This window comes from Haliotis rufescens, unplaced genomic scaffold, assembly GCF_023055435.1.
Source record: "Haliotis rufescens isolate VD_foot unplaced genomic scaffold, xgHalRufe1.0.p SCAF_1, whole genome shotgun sequence".
In the NCBI taxonomy this organism is placed as follows: Eukaryota; Metazoa; Mollusca; class Gastropoda; order Lepetellida; family Haliotidae; genus Haliotis; species Haliotis rufescens.
This window is the reverse complement of record NW_025963779.1, coordinates 69,175,409-69,201,753: the sequence shown is the minus strand read 5'-3', so window position 1 is coordinate 69,201,753 and position 26,345 is coordinate 69,175,409. Positions and strand designations below refer to the sequence as shown.

General features: G+C 40.9%; 1 protein-coding gene across 2 annotated transcripts in view; it reads right to left on the bottom strand.

The window, feature by feature from the left end:
- Positions 1 to 3,046: 3,046 nt before the first annotated feature.
- The window catches only part of LOC124134071 (cAMP-dependent protein kinase type II regulatory subunit-like), a 143,171-nt gene continuing 119,872 nt past the window's right edge, over positions 3,047 to 26,345 (bottom strand). For both annotated transcript variants that reach the window (XM_046498706.2, XM_046498705.2), the window contains one exon: positions 3,047 to 6,571. In XM_046498706.2, coding sequence (XP_046354662.1) covers positions 5,103 to 6,206 — 1,104 coding nt within the window. In that variant the 5' untranslated portion in view covers positions 6,207 to 6,571 and the 3' untranslated portion in view covers positions 3,047 to 5,102. The remainder of the gene's footprint in view (positions 6,572 to 26,345) is intronic.

Below are 26,345 nucleotides of genomic sequence, written 5' to 3'. Positions count from 1 at the left end.
ATTACATATATTGTAGTTGTTACATGTGTATATATAGTCTACTGCTGGGTAGGTCATTACATATATTGTAGTTGTTACATGTGTATATATAGTCTACTGTTGGGTAGGTCATTACATATATTGTAGTTGTTACATGTGTATATATAGTCTACTGCTGGGTAGGTCATTACATATATTGTAGTTGTTACATGTGTATATATAGTCTACTGCTGGGTGGGTCATTACATATTATGTAGTTGTTACATGTGTATATATAGTCTACTGCTGGGTAGGTCATTACATATATTGTAGTTGTTACATGTGTATATACAGTCTACTGCTGGGTAGGTCATTATATATATTGTAGTTGTTACATGTGTATATATAGTCTACTGCTGGGTAGGTCATTACATATATTGTAGTTGTTACATGTGTATATATAGTCTACTGCTGGGTAGGTTATTACATGTCGTGTAGTTGTTACATGTGTATACACAGCCTACTGCTGGGTAGGTCATTACATGTCGTGTAGTTGTTACATGAGTATGTTACATGTGTATATACAGTCTACTGCTGGGTAGGTCATTCCATGTCGTGTAGTTGTTACATGTGTATACACAATCTACTGCTGGGTAGGTCATTACATGTCGTGTAGTTGTTACACGTGTATATACAGTCTACTGCTTGGTCTCATTACGTATACACACTGTCAGTCAAGTGTTAGGTGGGCCAATACGTATACACACTGTCAGTCAACTGTTATGTCGGCCATTACGTATTCACGCTGTCAGTCAACTGTCAGGTGGGCCATTACGTATACACACTGTCAGTCAACTGTTAGATCGACCATTACGTATACACACTGTCAGTCAACTGTTATGTCGGCCATTACGTACACACACTGTCAGTCAACTGTTAGATCGACCATTACGTATACACACTGTCAGTCAACTGTTATGTCGGCCATTACGTATACACTGTCAGTCAACTGTTATGTCGGCCATAACATAAACACACTGTCAGTCAACTGTTTGGTCGGCCATTACGTATACACGCTGTCAGTCAACTGTTAGTTCAGTCATTACGTATACACACTGTCAGTCAACTGTTTGGTCGGCCATTACGTATACACATGATCAGTCAACTGTTTGGTCGGCCATTACGTATACACACTGTCAGTCAACTGTATGTCAGCGATTACGTATACACACTGTCAGTCAACTGTATGTCGGCTATTACGTATACACACTGTCAGTCAACTGTATGTCGGCTATTACGTATACACACTGTCAGTCAAATGTTATGTCGGCCATTACGTATACACACTGTCAGTCAACTGTCATGTGGGCCATTACGTATACACACTGTCAGTCAACTGTTAGATCGACCATTACGTATACACACTGTCAGTCAACTGTTTGGTCGGCCATTACGTATACACACTGTCAGTCAACTGTTTGGCCGGCCATTACGTATACACGCTGGCAGTCAACTGTTTGGTCGGCCATTACGTATACACACTGTCAGTCAACTGTATGTCAGCGATTACGTATACACACTGTCAGTCAACTGTGTGTCGGCTATTACGTATACACACTGTCAGTCAACTGTTATGTCGACCATTACGTATACACACTGTCAGTCAACTGTCAGGTGGGCCATTACGTATACACACTGTCAGTCAACTGTATGTCGGCTATTACGTATACACACTGTCAGTCAACTGTATGTCGGCTATTACGTATACACACTGTCAGTCAACTGTTATGTCGACCATTACGTATACACACTGTCAGTCAACTGTCAGGTGGGCCATTACGTATACACACTGTCAGTCAACTGTTAGATCGACCATTACGTATACACGCTGTCAGTCAACTGTTAGTTCAGCCATTACGTATACACACTGTCAGTCAACTGTTTGGTCGGCCATTACGTATACACACTGTCAGTCAACTGTTAGATCGACCATTACGTATACACGCTGGCAGTCAACTGTTAGTTCAGCCATTACGTATACACACTGTCAGTCAACTGTTTGGTCGGCCATTACGTATACACACTGTCAGTCAACTGTTTGGTAGGCCATTACGTATACACACTGTCAGTCAACTGTTATGTCAGCCATTACGTATACACACTGTCAGTCAACTGTCAGGTGGGCCATTACGTATACACACTGTCAGTCAACTGTTATGTCGGCCATTACGTACACACTGTCAGTCAACTGTATGTCAGCGATTACGTATACACACTGTCAGTCAACTGTATGTCGGCTATTACGTATACACACTGTCAGTCAACTGTCATGTCGACCCTACGTATACACACTGTCAGTCAATTGTTAGGTCGACCATTACGTATACAGTCCACTGCCAGCTAGGTAATTAGTTACAGTGTATTACTATGACCACTTAACCACATTATTCCCATGGGGTCCAAGGATGGTATCCGTTGACGATTTGGCTGATTTTGCAATGATTTTTAAGCGATTGCAATCTGGGGTTGATGGTCAAAGTTATGTGACCTTAACTCACTGAGAAACTGTTCAGTTGTAATGAGATAACTGATGAATGATTTAACTAACTAAAATTAACTGTGACTGGTAACCGTTGGGCGAATGAATCGTTTTTATATACACACAGTCAACTGCTTGGGAAGTCATTACATATCATGTCGTGGTAACACGTTTATATAAACTGCGGACTGACCAATTGTTTAGAAGGAAGGTTTCAACAAAACTAAATTAAATATTGTTTTATGGCTTCCACGAATTATTACTTCGAGCTGTATAAAAACATAGATATTGTATTAACTAGACGTTTCGTACCGTCCATAAAACCGATACTTGTTTCAAATCACCACAGTGATAAACGTACTTGATATACGGCATGATATACTAGGTACCAAAAGAAACTGCATGTGATATAATCATATGTTGGTTCCTAGTATAACAACTAGAATTGTATACATAAGCAATATATACGGATACAGGAAATAAACTAAGTAGAGAGTTTAGTAACACCAAATTCAACCTGGAAAAAAATAATGACACAAACGCGGTAAATCATGTATCTATAATTTATGGATTCAAGAGAAACAAAAGACAATGTACACAAACACCACACGGAAGTACGCCACTTGTTGAATTCTTACATTAATATATCTATAACTTGTCAATCATTCTCGGGTACAGTGTATCACATCTTCTGATTCCGTGTATAACGCTGGCAAAACAATCCACGTAAACAGTAACCATGGCAACAATAACTAGGGAATAACATTACAATTAATCCCATATAAACGTTTTATAGATTTGTAATATAATTCAGGCTAGAATCTAATCTACACTTCAGATAAAGAATTAATATCTTTTCATTACCTAAATCTTGAAAATAAACCAAAGGCACCTATTGCTATACGATATTAACAATATGTAATCCTCTTGTGCTCCCATTTTCAAAATATATTCTGAAAGTTACAAAATTACTTTTGAAGATACTATTTGATGAACAGGTTTCTTAAATTTGCAGTGCGTTGCGTTAATATGTTCATTCAACACTACTGTAACAGAGTGTATGATGTTATGTATTGTGATTGCGATCAATCTGAAAATGAGGACACGAATTCAGTATCACAACCAATTGAACCATAAGTGTTCAACACAGCTTTCTGTTTAACATTGACAAGGTCAATTTACAGAGTCAGTTCATAACAACAAAATGAAACAAACTAGTAAATAATTGGATTAACATGCGCAGATGTTAAATCGGCAGATCCAGGTGCAGCCTTTTACATACTCTACAGCTGTCGTCTGCTTCTGCGCGAGCAGACGACACTATATAGAAGGATGCTTTGTACGTCATGTAACCTACATCAAAACCTACACGCTCCAATATTGTTTGAACATATATTCAGTTACTCCATGATGGAGATGTGACGTCGTCTGCTGGGATAATTGTTCCTGGATTTGGCAGAGGTTGGAGAACTCTATACGGGTACCTAGTGGCTCCTCTGACAGTAACCATCCATTCATAACGGCAACGTTATCTGAAATATACTCCATTGTGAGGTATCTGCCAGCACATAATCCGTATCAGGTGCGATTCTGTTTTTAACTTTTCATGACGTTCTCTGTTGCACTATATATCCACATCTCGGCTATAACACGTGGCTATAACACCTGGATATAACACAGATCACGATGAATATCGTTTCCATTTTTGGCGCCTGGCATTCTGATCCCGAAAGGGATAATTTATTCTCATATTTTTCATTGGAAATGAGCAACTAAATCTCAACAAATGGAATAAATCCTCTCTATGCCGCCAATGTATTCGAACAATTCGTTAATATTTCCAACCTTTTCCATAATGCATGTTTTCGTAAGCAGATATGCAAGTTTAAAGCACCAGTTAAACTTCAACAGTTTTCCCTGTAGAGTTTAGAAGCAGACGAATTCAGCAAAACAATATATATGTTGAGACTGGACGAAGGGTGGAAAGGTTCTACATACTAGAAATGATCACATCACAGTCGTGCATTTATGAAGGTTCCAGTTAGAACACGTGCATATCGTGCGTCACACAGTACGTCATAAACAGACACACGATATAGATATATAGATATTTCAAGGTCAAGGTCATCTTTGAGGGTGAGTATTAGACACATTGATCCTGTGCATAAATTGATACACGAGCCGATACAAAGCATTTCAAAGGAAGCCTGGTTGATTGAAATCGTTATGTTCTTTTGTTCAGGCGCTCTCCTCTCCTGGTGATCATGTAACCCCGCCTCCATTAATAGGGATATTAAATTTTGAGATCCATACCAGGTATACATGTTATCTGCTGCAGTGCACGTCTGGAAACAGTCAGCTCGCACGTGGACGCTATTCTCTCCCGGCCATCACTCCACAAATCTAACGTGGACCAACATCCATTACAAGACGAAACAAGAAGCGTACATCATATATTCACAGACCACTCACAATATCTTCTTCTGGCCTCGGATGTGTATTTCTGGAGGTAACTGGCCAAGTTACACGAATGTGTCCACGCAGACTTCAGAGGTACGCGGACTGTCGTAATGTCACGAATACGTCACAGCTCCCCAAGAGACGATCATTTGGCCACGTACATTGTGTACAACTGACTATTTCTTTTCATTATATCAACACAGGGACCTAAAAGTCTTTCAAAGGATCCTCTTTCCAAAAAGGCAACCTTTACTTTTCCTACTGCGTACACGTTTGCTGTACGTGGTTTATTTTCTATCAACGCTAACTCTCCGAAGTACGTTCCATTGGATCTAGTTGCTATCTCCTGCTCCACGCCGTCCGCGTTATTAATCGTGACGCGTATGTGGCCGTCTTCCACGAAGTACATACCGTCAGCGTCGTTGCCCTGTTCGATGATGGCGTGGCCATCCTCGTACGTCTGACCCACCAGTGCGTCCGCCAGCGTCATTCTCTCATACTGATCTAAGCACTGAAGGATCGTTACAGTCTCTAACAATGTTTCATACTTTTTTCGCTTCTTGAAGGCACTTTTGAGTACAATCCTTCTGAAGGAGCTTCTGTCCATGGCCCAGAGTGACCCGTCTGTCAACACCGCCACGACTGTTGCAGACCGGGGCATGTTATACATAAGGGCTAATTCACCAAAGCTTCCCCTATTATCAAACTGGTGAACTTTCTTATTCTCTCCCTTCACGTCGACGTAGACGTCGTAAATGCCTGAATCAATGACGTAAAAGTTGTCACCGTCGTCGCCTTGCGCAATAACAGTCTCTCCGGGTGTGACGGTACGTTCAAACATGGCGTCAATGACCTCTTGCATTTGGTCAGTGTCAAGGCTACGAAAGAGCAATATCCCAGCAACTGCTTCCGTTAGTCGCTCCCTCTGTTGGTCAGATTTGGGATGGATAACTCTATCTTCATCGCTGTCATCCTCCTCCGGGTCGTACCGCTCGGCGGACACCGACTGACGTCGTGCGTAACGGTTCCGATTTGACCTCGGTTTGAACGTCGCCATGTTCGGCTCCCCTGCGTCCTCGTCATCCTCTACGATGATATACATGGGGACATCCTTTGGCTTTTTTCTTTCACGGGCTTTTGTGAAATAATCCACAGCGAAATCGTAAAGGTCTCCAGGCCTCTCCCGCAGCACTGCCACAGTGAAGTCTCGCAGCAAGTCTCCAAGCCCTTCTGGTATTTCCAAATTCATCTCGATTGCTTTATATAACCGCCGGCTTACAACACTAAGTAAACTTTCATCAATCCAATATAGGTGATTGTTCCGCAGACTCTATATCCTCATCGCGGGTTCGCACAAAGGCGTGTTTGCGAATCGTTGCTTGAATTACGCCAATCAATGCTAGACCGCGCGATCGCACATCAGTACTTCTATAAATATTTCATATCAATGGGCACACAGCTGCTAGCATCCACGGACCACTCGTGACGTCATCACCCGTTTAGCCAATCACAAAATGTCGCTGATCACTTTTGACACAGCACACTATCCATCCTTTACTGAATTCCTTCTCCTGAGTTGTTTATTCCGTTTCCATGGAAACGCAGTCTGTGAACCTGAAGGAATAGAACACATTGTTAATTCTTCTCACCATGACATCCTGACATAAAAGTAGGTATACATCATTTTTATCTTAATTTCGCAATGAAGAAATGCAACTTTTACATAGTTGCAAGCCTTATGTCAGCACGATGCCAATACAAAATAACGGGATATATTTCTTATACTGCATGATCAAATATCTAAATTGAATATCCCATGATTATAAATCATATTGCTAACATCGTATTACAAATTATGTATTATACAGATTCAACAAAATGTCATATTTATTGTTCATAATATATTAATATTATTCTGCATAGCGCAGCTAAACGACCATCATTCGGACTATTGTCTCACGTCATGCAATGGAGTAGCGTTGCTTATCACCTAATGAACAATAACACTCAGCAGCCATTGAATGCCAGCGTCATTTCCAGGTTATTATTTATCCTTGGATAATGAAAATATGTGCCATCATCAATATACAGCACCATTATTCATATCTTAACTATTTTACAGCCATGCATATCCGGACTTTTTGTCACGAGTACAGCTATTACTCCTGATATTGATCGTGGAATTCTACTGCAGGCCCGTGTGTCTGACAGTTGTTATTTTACTTCGTAAACATAATGTCAGAGATATTTTTTAATACGCGTGCTCGACATGCACACTGTTCAAGTAGTTGTGTTAATTCGAAGTCCAACATACAAATATCGAGGTATCCGGAATTCGAGACAAGGGGATATTAATCCGGAGCTGAATCTCCCGAGAACAGGAAGTTAAATCATTTCAAATGATATTTTGTGCTAATAGAGTTCGGATTAAAGAGTGTGAACTGTACATTTGCAACAAATGTACGCAGGGGTTGAGTCCCATCCGGGTTTCTAACCCACACTGCCTGACGCAACCCCCAAAACAGTGAGAGAATCTGTACTTCACTAAGAAAGTATTATCCCAGATGTGACATTTGTTACATTTGACCGCTTTCGAAATGGCAATGTGTATTCATGTACATTTGTATGTCTTGTATCAATCTCTTTTAACAGAAGGAGATACGGCTGTCTTGAATTATTTCGGGTATTTGCGCATGTATTAAGGAGTTATTCAAAGACAAATACTGTGAAAGAAGTGTGTCCTGTAAAATAATCCCGGTGTATACATGTTGCATATGGAGGTATTGCCTGAAATAAACATGAGGTACGTTGACACATAGGAATAAGTAGTGTTGGCACATTCTGGGACACGTTCAGGATTATAGCCCCTGTACGTCACCACACAGCCCCTTTCTGATAACGCGTTTGCCAGTCCCACTGACAGGCTGAGTTCGAATCCCAACCTTGGTTCTTATTGGTGTTAACATGTCTAGGAAGGTAATCGGCTGCACCAGGGCCCACTTGCACAAAGCGATCATAGCTCTACTATGATCGTAACACCCATACTTTAACATAGGCTTACGATAGTCTTAGCGCTAAGATCGCTTTGTGCAAGTGGGCCCTGGTCTGGTATTCATCAGCGATTGTTGCCTCTACTGAAATCAGATACCGTAGTAATGTCCCACCCCGATGTTGATTAATAACTAAGAATGTTATAATTGTAATGTTAAAAAATATCTTAAACAAATGTCTGAATGTATGAAACCATTTTTGTTGCCAGTTGCCATGGTATCTTGTTAAAAATACCACAAAAAGCCGCTACTGGTGGAACACGTCGTGGTTATGTACGATTTTCAACATACAGAAGTCAGACCTTCTCAAACACCTTGTCCATGACAATGAATCATTAATACGCTTATGACAGAAATAAAAACACATTTTGCTATGTTTCCCGTTATTCTGGGAGCCTAAAATGGTGGTAATGGCGACATGCCATTCACATCCATGTGATAGAGGCATATTTGACGCTGCCATCAGGAAGAAGGATGGTTCATGCAACATTCTTATTGATCTGACTACGGGAGGTGTTTGATTGTTTTTCATCTCGCGTGAAACATTTCTACACACCCCAGTAGTAATGCGTCCGCACGATCCCATGTTTTCACACATCATTGTGAGTGGTATTGTATATAACTACATGCGGCATGACATTACAGAAACTGAATACGACGCGCGCAAAAAACAACACCCCTAGCTCTCCTTGAGCGAGTGACAAACAGACTTCAGATCAATTAGGCTAAAATATTGATTATTCTTGCAATATAGCAGACTTCATTAAAGAGTATAATGCACAGAAGAGCTCAGGTGAGAGTGTTTGGATAATAGATGACCCTTCTCCATGTGCTATCAGTTTGACTAATTGGGTCATATAGAGTCGTAGCACTGATATCTCCTTTTCTTGAAGACCTTTCAATTTTTTTTAAATCAGCTGGAATTAGGCTTAATGCCTAAAACGAGGAAGGTGCTTCCGTCAGAACGGACAGATAGCCTGAAACTAGATAGTATCAATGTTCTCAAACATAGTTGGAATTCTTTCGCATTATTTATGAACTCAGTGTAAGGAAGTGTATCTTAATATTCCATTCTCAGTTCAAAGTCGTGATGCTTCTTCAGAAACACAATGCTAATCTAAGATCTCGTAAAGTTGTTTGTTTCTACACTGCTTTGGGGCATAGCATAGCTAATGCGGGCCATACAATAGTCTCTGATGGGTGTGTATCGGTTACAGAAAGGCAATCCGGAACTGTGGAATGCATTAATAGCAATCATTGAGTGAGTGAGTTGGGTTTAACGCCGCTTTTAACAGTATTCCAGTTATATCACGGCGTGTCAGCTTAATGTGGGAGGAAATCTCGAAGTGATGCAGGTCTCAGACGTTTACCACTTCGGTGAAACCCACGAGCACGGGTATGGTGCGGAAAAACCTAGAAACCTAATCGGGGCGAACCGGGACTCGAACCCACAATCATAGGTTCCTGGCGTGTCCAAGGGACGCAACTCTGCACAGCGAATCGCGGCGCCTTAGACGACTGGGCCACCCGTGTCCCTAATTGCAATCAATGGAGGTTGGACAATAGACAGTCGTTTTAATACAGAGTAGTTTATACAGCATTGAATTCAATGACAATATTATTACAAACATACATAGAAATGATATCAGCGGGGTGAGTTTTCGTATCATATTATATATCATTGTTGAGACTTGTTTTTTGTGATATGGAAACACACGCGGACAATACGTTGTTATTAACATGTAATGTCATTCCTGAAATAATCGATGTTGAGGGACTAGTTTATATTCACTCAAGCGAGCCGCGTATGAATACAAACCGCATATGAACACTATGCCTGAATGAACATTATAATATATTGTCAAATGGCTTGCAGATATGTTTGTTAACCTCAGCATTCACACACCGGAACACATCGGGCTCTATCTTAACCATTTGGGAACGTTAGACAGTAGTTTTTTTACTTACCAAGAAGGCGTTGCTTATGTACCAATGTAAAGTAGTGCCAGGTGTTGTGCCAGGTGACCTCATTTGCATATATGTCGGATCGTCATACCAAGGTTATCGGAATTTGGTTTATCGCATGGATAACACTTATATCCATTATTATATATTAATCTACTCACGTGTGTCTTTGTCACTTAGCTTATGTCCATGGTGAAATGTTTTCATGAAATATCCCCAGTTTGTCACACAACAAAACATTTACAAACTTTATTTTCTAACATCCTTTGAAGCTCTTGTGGAGACTGTATGATGTACATGTGTTATTCATGGAAAACAAGAGTTGACAACCTACTGAACTTGACTGATCTATCGACACCTTGGTACTCTGATATGACGTGCAGTGTATGCAGTAAACTACTTTTATAACGAACACGCTTATAACGAACTGACGGATATAACGAACTTATTTTTGGCCCTGGCCATCTGCTGTATATCTGCTCATAACGAACTACGGTTATAACGAACTAAACTTACTTGTCCCTTTGAGTTCGTTATAACCGTAGTTAACTGTATGTCTAAAATCTGTAACACGTCAATAGTTACATCGATTACAAATATACGCAATACCGCTTCATAAGGTCGCAGAGCTTTCCTAAACAGTGGTGAAGTGATACACTATTCGTGTAAATATGTATTTAATGTTGTGAAAAGAATGGCCGGCTCAGTTTGTACCCCTGACTCACATCATGTGTATAGGCTTCGCTCCTTTAACTATATATCCTATACGCAATACAGTAATGGCTGAAATTGGGTAATAACAGAGAGGGAACTGAAATTGTATGCTGCCCCCACCCAATCCCCTCCCCCACCTCAAATTGACCCCCTTGACACGAAGCTCCAAAATAATACGCTATTAATAACATCGTCAGTAAAGCTTTCAAAAGGTTTTATGGAAGACATTTCTGCATTCGACGCATTAGTGACAAAAATGATAAATATGACTTCAACTTTCCAATAGTCAACCATCCCTCTATGTCGAGCAATATTCCAGCAGCTCCAGCCTTTGGTGTTTACATTTCACAACTTTTGAGGTACAATCTGCTTTTTCTACCAAAGATTTCAAGAAGAGTCATAGCACCTTCTCAGAAGTTGTTACAACATTCAAGGCCTCAGTGAAAACCCTTCAAACGTGTTTTGGTAGACTTGTTGAGGATGTTTCCAACCCTCCTCTGACTATGATAGGTTGTCGGTGACCAACATTCAAGGTGACCCATATCCCGGACACTAGGTGTCCTGTGAAATGAGTTGTAAGTGGTATGTAAGAGGCAGGTATCACCCTACCAACGACGTATTTCATATCACAGACTGGCCACCTGGTAAATGTGTTAGATAATCGCTTTGACGAATCCCTTCATGGTACCGAAATTAAACCCAATTACGTAGCATGCCTAGCTACCACTTGTGGTCGGTGGTTGTCACTCATTGATCCAGGTTTGATCGTAAAGTGTGTGGAACTAATTTTCGAGCTTACAGTTGTGATAATTCTACGATGTTTCTTTTAGAGCGGTTACTGTTTTTGTCTTTAATAAACCTACCCACTTAAGTGTACGTCTAGACCAGAACCAGATAACCAACCCCGCACATTGTTAGCATTGCAGTTGTTTCACATGACCCCTTTCAGTTGCTAAACCACATCCGTATTTTTTGCACACAGCAATGTTTCCTAGCATGGTTACACCTGATGCTAAACATCACAAGAGCTGCATTTCGCATCTTCATCAAATGCCATCATTAATTCCAAGCGATCTGGATTCATCTTCAAAGTGGAAGAAAATCGATGCGACTTCACCAAAGATCGCTGACGCTTTCCATATTGCATTGTGGAAACATGAGAACCCCCCAAAGATAATGTATCAAAAATCTTTCAGTTGTTAAATAGTCTATGAGAATCGTACGCCACTTAATAATCGATCGTAGGCCCACAATTATGATATTTAAGAAGGATAGAAACGGTTTGACGATGGGTGATCTATGATCCAGTTGCTAATAAAAATGAACAAGAGTTCTGATTGAAGTTGTTCTCGTGTTATGTTCTTCTAACCAATACAGTCTGGATTCATCATTGTGTTGTAGTGGACCTAGTTAAACCGGAGTTTCTAAGTTAAATGAAACCCCTTTAGCGCGAACACCTCACAATCCGAATTTATCAAAGTTACATTGTTGCGCATATTTCGTTAATACGGACATCTGCATATCCGAGCGATTTTACTTGGGACGTATCGTTTCACTGTAACTATACAAAACGTGACTTGTCAAAATTCTACTGGGCGTCATCTCATTTTTTCCTGTTTTGCTGTTATCAAATATGTATTGACCTTGACCTTCACGAAGAAGGTTCTGGTTGTAGTTCATCGTCTGCGCACACTAACGCGTTTTGCACACACCTGGTGTCTTGAGTTTCGGTTTTTAATAAATTCCGCTCCAGTTTGTTCTGAGTGTCGTATGAAATATAACGTATATAAAAGGTCAACCCCAGAAAAAAGTCAGTCTCATACCCAAACAAACTACATTGGCCGTAAAAGGCGACATAGTGATGAAACACCCGACATGACAGTTCTATACAGTGTCTCTCATAATACGAGCGGGGCGGTCGGGTAGCCTAGTGGTTAAAGCGTTCGCTCGTCACGCCGAAGACCCGGGTTCGATTCCCGACATGGGTACAGTGTGTGAAGCCCATTTCTAGTGTCCCTCGCCGTGATATTGCTGCAATATTGCTAAAAGCGGCGTAAAACCATACTCACCATACTCGGCGTAAAACCAACCAGATTGCATCACTGATCTAAACCGATCTTTGTAAGCTGTCGCAAGCTTATAAAGAAGCCTTTGATAACAAAGAACAATTTTCATTGTCACGAGCAAAATAAATAAGACGGGGGATTCTGTTATTGTAACAAATACCATGGTAACAAGCACATCCACAGCGTAAAATCAATATTAGGTAAGTGAATGTGAGAATGGGGACAACACGAATGGTATTGTCTGTTGCATTGATCATAGGTGCCACTGGTGGGCAGGGTACTCTCACTCTTTCACGAACAGCTGGTAGCATCACTGTTTTATAGTGATTCATAAACACAAGCTGATCATACAGTCGGAATCGTTAAAATTGACTTTACAATCGAGTCTAGCAGAGACTTCTGACTATGGAAAGGGTTTTTTGGATTGTATTGACAGCAGGACTATATTGTACAGCATGTTGTTCCCGTGATTCATCCCGTGCTGGGGGCGGTCGGGTAGCCTAGTGGTTAAAGCGTTCGCTCGTCACGCCGAACACCCGGGTTCGATTCCCGACATGGGTACAATGTGTGAAGCCCATTTTCTGGTGTCCCCCGCCGTGATATTGCTGGAATATTGCTAAAAGCGGCGTAAAACCATACTCACTCACCCATCCCGTGCTGTTTGTTTCGTAAACACTCGGTGTCATCACTGCTTTTTTAATGATTAATTCATACAATTTTCAACTCTATTTTGCCTTTTACACCCAATGGAATATGCTTCGACAAATAAGCAGCGTTGACCTCTTGTATCGTCACAACTGCTAGAAAACATGCACCTACCTCCGAGCCATGCCTAGTGGAGCAAGCACTATGAGACATACTTTAATATGTACAGTAACGTAAGTCACCGCGTCAATCTTCCCAGTTGAGAGCAATCTGACGGTAAAGTGAGTGACTTTAATTTACGCTGCTTTGAGCTGTAAGCTGACACGCTATTCAAAGAGGGTTTAACCTATTTCTCGCTCCTAATGCCAATCGAACGGTTCTTAGTTCTCGTAATAAGCTAAAGCTGATATATCATGATAATTAAAAAATAAAGCTCACGCGAATTACATGTCCTATAAGTAACTGTTGAAGAGCTAAACTGATTTCACTAAACATATCTTACATAACACATTTATTTGGGTAAGGGCACGTTCAGCTTTTCGCAAACGACCGGTACGAGGCGTATTATCACTGTTTGATAGTGATTTATAAACACATGCTCATGATTTATTCAGAATCGCACAACTGACTCTAATACAGCTATCTGATAATTCTGGAAAGGATTTTCTCGCTTTTAGTTTAATACTGATGAATTATTCTGATATTAACTGTCAAACTATATGCAAGAGAAACAGGCCTACATTTACATGTTCATCGGTGTCCCTTTGACGGATATAACATAATCTGATGAATAAATGTCTGTTTTAGAATATTGCGTTAACTTTGACCATTACGTGTGGACGTTGTTCAGATGGCATCCTGATCTATATCCTTAATAGCACGGATACCAGCCAGACCACAGGACTTTTAAAGAGATTAACTGGACAACACTGACATCGATCGTAAATGATGCTCGTCTTAAGAGCAGTATAATACTCCACAGCTATTGCAGCTAATACCAATCAATATACTGTCCATCACATCCCCTTCATATGGAACAAGCTTTAATCCCATGTATATATCGTGTACATGGCTATACACAGGCAGTCCATCGGCGATGCTGATTAACGGTTCTTTTAAAAGATGTAACGGGAAATTTACATTAACTTGTTATACGATCCGTAATCTGGGCTGGTAGTGGAGATCAACCAGGCCAAAAAAAAAACATTATGGAAAGGATATTGCCCGATGCCGTTTCAAAACATCCGTGTTTCTTTCACGTCAACATGCTTTTAGGCTTATAACATTAACCTTTTCTTCTACTGACTGCTAGTTGTCACGCGCTGTATCAGCACAATGACGTGGACGGGACTCTGACAGTGTTTCCAAGATGTCAAGAATTGAGAGTAGGTTGGTATATATTGGAGTTGCATTCCTTCATCGACATGAACAAATAAATGGATTGAAACACGCAAGATAGCTACAAGACGAAGAATATTGACCGCCATACAGGATGAAAAAGGATCCATGATCGGATTTATATATCCCATTACAACGCGACGTCATTTAAGGATCTGGCATGTGTTGGATCTATTACCATCACTATGTATGAGAAAAGATCGCACATGGTCATTGAAGGTTTTACAAGATTGAAAGATTGTTCAACACAATCTGCAAGACTAAGGGAGATTAACCGACTTCATTTCTCCACCGAGTCCATACGGCCCGTGCCCGAAACACTACTGACGGGGCGGTGTGAAGTATTCCAGTGAGTGAAGTGGGTGTGTTTGATTTATCGTTGCGTATAACAGCATTGCAATTATATCACCGTGTATCAACCTGGTATAGGATTAAAGCCACCTTGGTGAAACCAGCGCGGCGATGATCCTAGACTCATAACCAGGTATTCAGACCCACGCTCATCGGATGCTAGCCCGACTAAGGGACGCAACTCTGCACAGTGTCCAGACACGGAAAACACAAAGGCCATTAACCAGCTTGTCAAGAAAATAATGTTATCAGGAATCTACACAATTACATGATCTCATGATATTACTCATGTTATAGGTTGAGGTCATATTTTCCAAACATGACAGAAAATTGATACATCTGCCACAACACCGTACACTAATGCACTGATTGATATCAAGGTGTTCTGGCACGCCTTAGGGACGTAATGCTGCAATTGCAGTGAATTGCAATTCATCAGACGACTGGGCCAACCGTGTCCCCTGGTGGCAAGTAGCGAAACCAGACGTATTCGATCAAAGATCAATAACAATACATTCCAAAGCCAAGAAATTTTACCAGCAACACCATGAGTCTGTACAAGGGAACAGAACATTGTGTATCATAACAAATCAGAACCATAATACTCTAAGGTTGGGCTTCACGGCCTATGAGGTACAAAGGGAAATTATACAATGATATGATGATGGCGGATTAAGAGTCAGCAAGAAGATTTGACACAGGATGAATGTCATTGTCAGTTAACACCTGACGTTCCCAACCTGAGACGCGCATGCCCCAATTCCAGCCCCCCTTACCATAACATATTTACAACGATCAACCATTTACTTAGCCTCACATAAATACCTAAGGAAATAGTTGGGAAATTAATCCGGCGAAAGGTGGAAAACCGGTTTGTACAATCCTAACGTCTGCTCGAAAATACATCCTGGTGGATGGTGACGAACTGTAGAAAGGTGACTGTGTTGACACCTTTGCTTATATGCGATCTGGTGACGTGCGAAACAGGTTTAGAAAAACAACATATCTAAAGGGAATAATTTGCATACATTTACCACTAGTGACCATCATTCTATCCTTCGTAGTACCCAGTGAGTGTAGACAACGCGATGGATAATAGTAATACAATCATAAATAAGCTACAGTAAACTACGGTTTTAACGAACTCAAAGGGACTACTATTATTAGTTCGTTATAACCGTAGTTCGTTATAAGCATATATACGGCATAACTACAGCAAATAGTCGGGACTAAAAAGTAAGTTCGTTATATTCGCCAGTTCGTTATAAGCGTGTTCGTTATAACCGTAGTTTACTGTATTTACATAGCGTTCTTTCCCGCTGCTCTAAAGCGCTTAACGTCACATATACTATGAAGGTTTGAATAGTGATGAAAATAATATGAATGGATCACTGAATATCAGCAATGACACCAGGTGTTCGCGAAAAGGGTAAGCTTCTTCTGCCTATCGGTAGTACCCACCACTCTTTTAACAATACTGTTTTCAGATTGCACGTGGACACATCAAGGTTATCGCCATCCCTGTAGGAAGAGAGTTCCAAGGAACATGTACGGCTTTCGTTTCAGTCACTATAACCCCTTGTTGTTCTTGGTACCTTAAGCTGGAAATGTTTAGCGGACCTGAAATTTTGTCCCTCTTGTAAGTGTTGACCAGCTGCTGGAGAAATACCAGGCTACGGTGCCACAAAGCTATCTGAGCGCAACGATTGTAATAATTCCCTTACCAAAACAAAGACTTACGACAGACGCTAAGGTCATACGTGAAACAGAACACCGCTGCAATTAGAATTTTGAATAAAGTTTTGAATAAATTAAGATCTTGTTACATCACCAATTCAACAAAACTGAACTGCCGGGCAAAAAGGTACACACCCATGTTTGATGGTTGCTAAAAATTAAACAAACAAAAAATGGTGATTCGGTGGTGATGCATGTAATACGGGTGTCATAACTGTGTTGTGGACCTTTAGTTTGCGGTGTTGTGGCAACTGTTTTCAGTCTCGTACCGTTTTGATAACGTTTGTAGTCAAATCCAACTTTCAAGTGCTCAAAGTCACCGCGTGAGTACCTTTACAGTGCACCGCTGTTGTCGGTCTGTACTAGTTAGTGAGTGAGTGAGTGTGTGAGTGAGCGAGTGAGTGAGTTGAGTTTAACGCCGCTTTAAACAGTATTCCAGTTATATCACGGCGTGTTAGCTTAATGGTGGAGGAAAGCCCGAAGCGATGCAGGTCTCATACGTTAACCCACGAGCACGGGTATGGTGCTGACAACCCCAGAAACATACATAATCAGGGCGAACCGGGATTCGAACCCACAATCATGGGTTTCTGGCGTGCCCAAGGGACGCAATTCTGCACAGCCAATCCCGGCGCCTTAGACGACTGGGCCACCCGTGACGCAACATCCCCCCACCCTCCACCCCTTCTGAACTAGGTTCGTTTGCGCTTTATCGCGATTCAAACTTGACACTTTTAATGGAAGTGGAGGACACTTCCAAATTTGACGCAACGGTGACAAAAATTATGTCTGATGCAGTTTTGACTTATACTATTTGTTTTTTGTTTGTTCAGGTGAACACTTGGCTTGCCTTTGCATGTGTTTATGATTGATGCCACCGGTGGGGCAGGATACGTTCCTTTCCCGAACCCCTGGTATCATATTAACTATTTGGTAGTGATTCATTCTTGTGACAAATTCGGAATTGTACAATGGACTCGTATCAGGAGATACGGATTATGGGAAGGGTTTTGTCGCTTTTATTTATATCATTGTCAGCGTTTACTCTGTGCAAATAGTTTCCTGTCACGACGCACATCCCGTTGGTGTAACGCACCCTATACCGTGCCAATATGCTGTCTCTGAAAACAGGATTCCATTACGGTTGTGAGACATGGCGATGGAAGGACCTGGCATGTTTAGAGATAGTTCACGCTAGATTTTGTAAAAATATTTTGGGAGTGAAAAATAGTACCATTAATGTTTGGTGTATAGAAAGTTAAGTAGATTCCCACTTCAAATTTTGCGTCAGTTCCAAATGGTTTAAAATCAGTTTAACCTTATATATTGAAGGAAATGTATTCCACATCAGATGAATCGTGTATATGCTACAGGAAGATAAGGATACCTTCACACAGAATGGTTTGAGGTGGGACTGGATGTCACCACTGGATGCATATGTAGTTTCCTTTATGTCACTATTAAAACAACGGTTGCACGATCACTTCACTACATCATGGTATCATGTACTTAGAGATTCGACTGCTTTTATGTTATATAAGCAATTGAAAGGAGTATCTTATTTCGAAAATTATATTAGTAACATTTCAAATCATAAACATAGAGTTGCTCTCACTAGGTTCAGACTTCTATCTTATGCATTATACATTGAGCCTGATAGACACGGTGGCAGTAGGATTCCGCGGGAGGAGAGTCTGTAGGGAAATGAGTTAGAAGATGAGTGTGTTCCATTGACGTGGTCCATTGTATGACCACCTCAGACCACTTCACAATAAGAAATATTTTTTTAATAATCACTCGGAATATAAGTTCGTTGAGTTGATGTCAGCAGAAAATGTTACAGTTCAGAGACAATTAGGAACATATGCACATGCTTCATTGTTAAGAAACCAAATGCGAACTATGTATGTCCATCCTCGACACTCTAGACATATGGTAATATGGTTATGGACAGACGCTAACGTGGTAAATTTCAAGTAAAATATGTCTGTCTGTCTGATAATTACAAAATTCTTTGTAAATTCTTCAAATAGGCCCGTTTAAAGCCTAAGATGTATCCAGGCCAAAGAACCTGATCTTGTCCTTTTTGATTAATCCAATGATATCATTTATATCAGTGAATTTTCTGTCACTTTTGACACTAATGTGATTGACAAGATTGAGGAAAAACATGGCAAATATGCAGACCTCGCTTTCGAAATGTCACACTTGCATCCCAAGTACCAAGTTGTCCGACTCCCCATTGTTCTCGGTGCCTTAGGTTTGGTACCTCCCTATCTGTTGACTGACATTGGGTGAGTACCCGGGTTTGCTACCAGGAATACAGCCCTTCTGACAATCTGGGTGATGCAGAAGGTTGCAGTGTTGGGGAGTCTTCACAATCTCCGAAAAGTTCTGGGTGGGTTTGACTAGGCAGCGCTTCCTGGGAGAAGTCCCATTCGCTGTCTGGGCTGCGTGTAGAGGGGGCAAGGGCCTTAGGCTGATGATGAGCCTAACCAGATTGACTGAGCCAGGATCGCCCAAACCCTCTTTGTAGCATTTTTTATTTTAATCTGTAACTACTACTACTACTACTACTACTACTAATAATAATTATTACGAAAAGTGGGGTTGGTAACCATAGCCTTTACCCCCATTATCTATTCATACTATATATTGTACCCAGTGCAAACCGAAACTAATATTTGCATCAGCCATGTTGATAAGAGGGTCCGGGAAAAAAACAAGTGAAAAATAATGTAAGATCAATTGGGAGATTTATATATCAGCGCATATCACAATTGAAAGATTAATTTACATTTAGAATGGATTTCACATAACAGGTAAATCGATGAGAAATTGACTGAGTGTGTACCGGGCTTTAACCCCTCTGACTAGACCTGTCAAAACAATGTCCAGTTGTTGCAACGCACTTTAGACACTACTGATAATTGACCAAGCAATGATTTGGAATATATCCGACCGCTATTGATTATGGCACAGAGAATTGCTATGTGCCCATCTATTTTGACCTTCGCGGCGTAGGCCGGCACTTGTGGCGCTTTTTAAAATGGAATTGGCTAATCAATGTTTGGCCATTTTATACATGGCGACATGGAGGCCGCGACTTTCTGGTTATAATCAATGTGGGACAATCTGAGCAAAGATAGACCAGGGCCAGGCTTGGTGGTGCAAGAACACTAACACTAGTAATACATTTATTTTATTCTGATGGATGTGGGAATTGTATATAATTGCTTAGCTAGATTCTGGAATGCTATTTATTTAAGCCGACGCTCTTGATTTTTGTATTCCAGATTAAGCTTTGAAAAACACACTATTACTCCGGGCAATCTCACATCTGCAATGTATTTCTAATGTGTAGGCACTTAACGGTTTTTGGTTCAACACCTCAAAAGAAAAATGATTGTCTGTAGTATGTCTGTATGTTACTCATAAACATACACGACCATTTTGTATGCTTCCCTTATAGGTCCTCATTTCAAATACACATTCTTATTGGGTCATATCTCAGTGGCTTCAAACGAAATAAATACATTTTCACCACATTTTGAAACAGACGTGAAATGTTTCATCAAGTTGCCTGTTTATTGCTATAGTTAATTAACCTAATCACGATTGTCCCCCCGCAGTGCACTTTGTCCAGATTGATGAAATATCAATAATATATATATGTCCGGATCAGTTTCCCCTGTAATTTGCTAGAAAGAGAGGATGCTTCTGGTATTCACTACAACATTAGATTCTGTTCAAAAGTTCCTCGGGCACGTACAAGCAGCCATATTGGAAATTCGATATCCATCAGTATTCCTGATACTGACATTAACAAATATTATGGTCACGAAATGGGAACGACTGTCTACAAACGTAAACATATTGATGTCAGAGTCATTTTAGGGCGTTCCAGATGTTACAGATATGACCTGCTTTTAGCTGTTTGGAATCTTAAACGGCAGCGTGGAATTTATTTATTTTAACCTAGATTATCCAACTGCAAAGCCATGTTTAACGGCATCTGGTGGTTGTCTTGGTGACCCCTTTGACCTTCAGCCGACAATGGAAAAGAAACGACCTTTGTTTGTTGAAAATGATAACGTGTGAATTATTAATAGCTTGAAGTCTTTTGAATTAATCATCTGCTTCTCTGACATTTTCTGGAAACGAGGAACTAGGACATAATGCTATCTCAAATAAACAAACTCGATCACTTGATTTTTAAAATATTCGACTGAAGTGTCGAATTTCAGCAGAGAACGTCATGTACGTTGGCGAGTGGATGCATTGGAAGAATTGTTGTGGGAGATTGAGGATCTACGTACTTTGTCCCGGGTATTATAAGATAGGAATGCATATGTCATGCAATGTATAACTGTCGGGATTCGAACCTGAATAATGTCCATAATGACCTTATGCCTTACCTACTCGACTGTCTCCTTCTTGCTGAGGCAACACGCCAATAACGAGCATGTGTAAAAACGGTCGAGCAAACATCCCTTTCAGCGACACAATTAATGGGCATTCAAAAACATCCAACTTACAGCATGACATCCTCCCTTATCTTGAACAATCCCTCACACCGTGGATAACAGTGCATGAAATTCTCTCATAAAGTTCGTTTACAGCAGAAAGGGGCACCTTGTGGTCTTGGCTGGGACTGTTAATTGATCGATACATCTAGATATAGGTTTTCTTACAGCGGTGCAAGTGACAGATGCAATGCTCAATTCTACTACAAAGAAGTTTTTCAGAGCCCAAATGGAGATGTATGGAGCTTTGCCATGGCTTCCAAAGTCCTTCTAAGTGCTTTGTGTTTGTTAACATCAGAAACTATCCTATAATAAACCTAGTAAAGTCTAATTCATCGGTGAACCTTGACAAGAACCGTTATCAAATACTATCAGAGCGAAGGTGGAGTGATTAACGCGGACATTACTGAATAAAAAGACAGAGGATAATGATCTTCCTCACTGCAAAACAAATACAAACAAGCTGGAATTAATTCATCAACTTACTTCAGTCAATATTTTATGTAAAGACCAACGTTCAAAGTTGGATCACGATAAATGAGTCAGCTTTAGCGATTTGTGATGAGTGATACAAAATGTTCATCTCCTGTTACGGATAAGGAGCTTGATAAGGTTTTAAGGTTTAACTTTTTAAGGTACAGCTTTCTGTCCACGTTTGTTTGTCGATAAGATACTTAGTGTTAATTAGGTGCTGTGTTTCCTAGCAACGATTAGCCCTGCGTGAGTGAGTGAGTTACTTTTAAGGGTAGAAAAGCTCAAGGTCGTGAAGGATAATGAACAAAGCCAATCTGGGATTCGAACCAACGATCAGGACAGAGCTAAGTGATCTGCATAGCGAATTGCAGATAACATAGATGGAACATGATGGCACACGGGTAATATAGCACCGCACCTGGGTACGCCAAGCCTCCTTACATCATTGCACAGTTGGGACGTTTTCAGTGTTGCCTTATACACCAGCATATGGTATGTGTCTGCTCACGGGACCACCGAGCAATTACTGGTTGAGACGACACGCTGGTTAGATAGGGTATCTATAGGCAGGGCGGTTTTAATTGAATTATGAATGGGACAAAACAACGCGATATCCAATGCTGTAACATAGGGCTGATATGTCGTTTTTTGTTTGTTTGTTGTTCAACGTCTCACGAAGCAATATTCCAGCTGTATGACGGCTGAGTGTAAATATGTCGAGTCTGGACTAGGCAAAGCAGTAATTGACATTTTAGCAACGTCTCACGCCATTGGGAACGATACCACCTAATCAACAAAGTAACCCAGCATGACAACCTGATCTATTTAATCACTTCTAACGTCCTCCATCCTTGGACTGTAAGACCTATACGTAATCGTGGATGATCCTTAGACTGTAGAACCTACACGTGATCGTGAATGATCCTTGGACTGTAAGACCTACACGTGATCGTGAATGATCCTTGGACTGTAAGACCTACGCGTAATCGTGGATGATACTTAGACCCCAAGACCTACACGTGATCGTGGATTATACTTGGACTGTAAGACCTACACGTGATCGTGGATGATACTTGGACAGTCAGACCTACACGTGGTCGTGGATTATACTTGGACTGTTAGACCTACACGTGATCGTGGATGATACTTGGACAGTCAGACCTACACGTGATCGTGGATTATACTTGGACTGTAAGACCTACACGTGATCGTGGATGATACTTGGAGTGTATGACCTACACGTGATCGTGGATGATACTTGGAGTGTATGACCTACACCTAATCGTGTATAATCCTTGAACTGTAAGACCTACACATCAACGTGGATGATCTTTGGACTGTACGACCTGCACGTGATCGTGGGGTCGACAAAAGTACTAAACGCCGAAACGTAATATTGTTCAAACCTTATTCCCTTAGTATCATCGGGTTCATTAAACTTTGTTACACTATATTTGATGTATAGAAATACCCAGACAGAAATTTCAAATTAGCCACATGCCATCGCAAAGAAAGGATATAATAGCATGTTAATAAACATTATTAACTATAGAGTGGGCCGAGTTTTGCACACAACGCCAATAAATCTGCCCCTTATGGCCTGGGCATATAATTCAATTCTGCCGTAGGCGTGGCGAATACTACGCCACGTTATTATTTCAGTGATAAACTCCTTTCAATGCGGATTCTCCTCACATTACGATTGTATGGGAAACTCGAGCTCTCATATCATATCCTTATAGGGCATAAGAGGTTTATTCGACTGAGGAACCACGACAGCGTGGTGTGTGAAGCCGCAGATATTATAGAATGTCTATATGTCTATAGTGGCTAGGTATTTAAGGGTGTCTGCGCTTCGTGGCGTTCCTTTGTTGGAAGCTCAGCTGGACGCACGCCGGGTCTATTCAGAGTCTATTATGAAACGTATTCATATACATTCATATAAGGGTCCGCTTGAAGGAGTCACACTGCGGTATAGATGAGTTAATGTTTTTCATACCGGTAAGTAATCGAGTTTAGGTTATGCAGACATGTGTTCATATCATTTTCACCGCCATTTTGCCCTTAACGCCCAACCGAATGTTTTATTGTGGGATAATCGAGACTGGTGATTCTCTGGTCAAGGCAGTTCAGAAGCGAGAGGTACGAGGGGGCTATTCTGATCCGTAATCCCGTAAGGGGAGAATTCATTTATGGGCTTAGAGTAATTGACATTTTGCTCTACTTCCCTCTCCCCCCCCCCCCCCCCCCCCCCCCCCACACACACACACACCAGTGGTGAAGTTTCAATGATGGACCAAATGGACCCGCCTGCCCCCTTTTTAAAAAATAAAATCATGGATCCACCCCTCGGTCGTGGATCAGGTGGTCAGGCTCGGTGTCTTGGTTGATGGTGTGTCATCGTACCCCGACCGACGGCGTTGAATGTTGATCACCTTATCAATCACTGGATTGTCTGGTCTAAACTCGAGTATTAACAGACAGCAATCAAAGAACTGGAACAGTGTTAAGTGCGGCGTAAAACAACAAACAAAACTTGACACTAGACATGACTTCTTACAGAAGTCAAATTATTGATTAACTGGGTGACGTCGACACCAGCCCCCAATCCAAATTATGTGTTCCAAGTTGAATACATTGTTAATTGCAAACTCATTCATTGGTCCATTTGGTGCCATCAATGATTTCTACACCTGATGTCATTACTGATTTCCACACCTGATGTCATCAATGATTTCCACACCTGGTGTTATCACTGATTTCCACACCTTGTGTTATCAATGATTTTCACACCTGGTGTTATCACAGATTTCCACACCTGGTGTCATTACTGATTTCCACACCTGGTGTCATTACTGATTTCCACACCTGGTGTCATTACTGATTTCCACACCTGGTGTTATCACTGATTTCCACACCTGGTGTCATTACTGATTTCCACACCTGGTGTCATCACTGATTTCCACACCTGGTGTCATTACTGATTTCCACACCTGGTGTTATCACTGATTTCCAAACCCGATGTTATCACTGATTTCCACACCTGGTGTTATCACTGATTTCCACACTTGGTGTCATTACTGATTTCCACACCTGGTGTCATTACTGATTTCCACACCTGGTGTTATCACTGATTTCCACACCTAGTGTTATCACTGATTTCCACACCTGGTGTTATCACAGATATTTCCCACCTGGTGTCATCACTGATTGCAATTATCACCACTCGGCTGATACATACTCCGGACTGATTATCCTCTGGTGATGACGTTTCATGTTTTAAGGAACAGATATAAGGACATTCTGCCTTTAAATACGACAAGGACGTGTTGTGCAAAACGACTCCTTGACATTCTCGCCACATGCCCTTCATATAAATCACCCCATATTGTTATGCAATGAATTGTTTTGCCTGTGCTATTTAATACAGTAATACTACATGTATATGATATACCGAGACACAAATCTTGAATATACCTTGTAGCCATTTAAAAATGGTGCAGGTGAAACAGACTTGTTGTGGCATGTTGAAACCTAACACTACATATCATTCTTGATATAAAAAGCCTTGTTCGGCCTTACACTTTACATCCTCACAGTCTCATGGTGTTAGAGTTCTACACACATCATCGCCTTACAACGAAACACGGGTAAATTTGAGCTCGCGGTGACCAACAGTTGCACACAGTTATGTAGCGATACGAATCTTAAAGGCTCTACTTAGTACAATAATGAGTTAATAACAATCATAATAACTGACGCTGAACATATAGCTGTAGTTTGAACAATAGGTTTTCATAAACAACGAGTTTTAATGGGGGTATTCAGCAAAGCGATTACGCAGGAATAATCAAACATATTCAAAATGAATAATACATCATTTTTAATACATAATAAATCATCGCGGGACATTTTACTTCCCTGTGAGAATAAACAATGAAGATCAATATGTCGGAACCTGAAAAAACCTCGGTCTAGCAATTGCATAGTTTTCATGATTAAAACCTCGGCCAAATGACACATTATTATGGGGTACATGGAAAATGCATGTGTTCACAACAACCTGCGCAGTGACGTTGGAGTATATAAGTCTGCGCGTTGTGCAGCAGGTGGTAGCAAGTCAAGGGTAATTACATATATTGCTGATACAGCTAAAGTTCGCTGGCTGTTGTCGGACAGTATCAAATATTTATGTTTTAATGGACTCGGCTAGCGGATGCTCAAGCCGCTAAGTGCTTTATGTATTGTATTATTCGCGGGTGCGTTGCTGTTATATCTACAGACACTATCAACATCATAAGATTAATTCTTAATATTGAGTCACTTTCGACTGTTAATTGGATTTCAATTTCAATGTGTCACTGGGATGGTTAAAACATTTCATATTCTGTGGTCCTCATTCCGACAATGACGTCAGAATCACTTGTACCGATTGCTTGAATTACGACGTCTACCGGAGTAC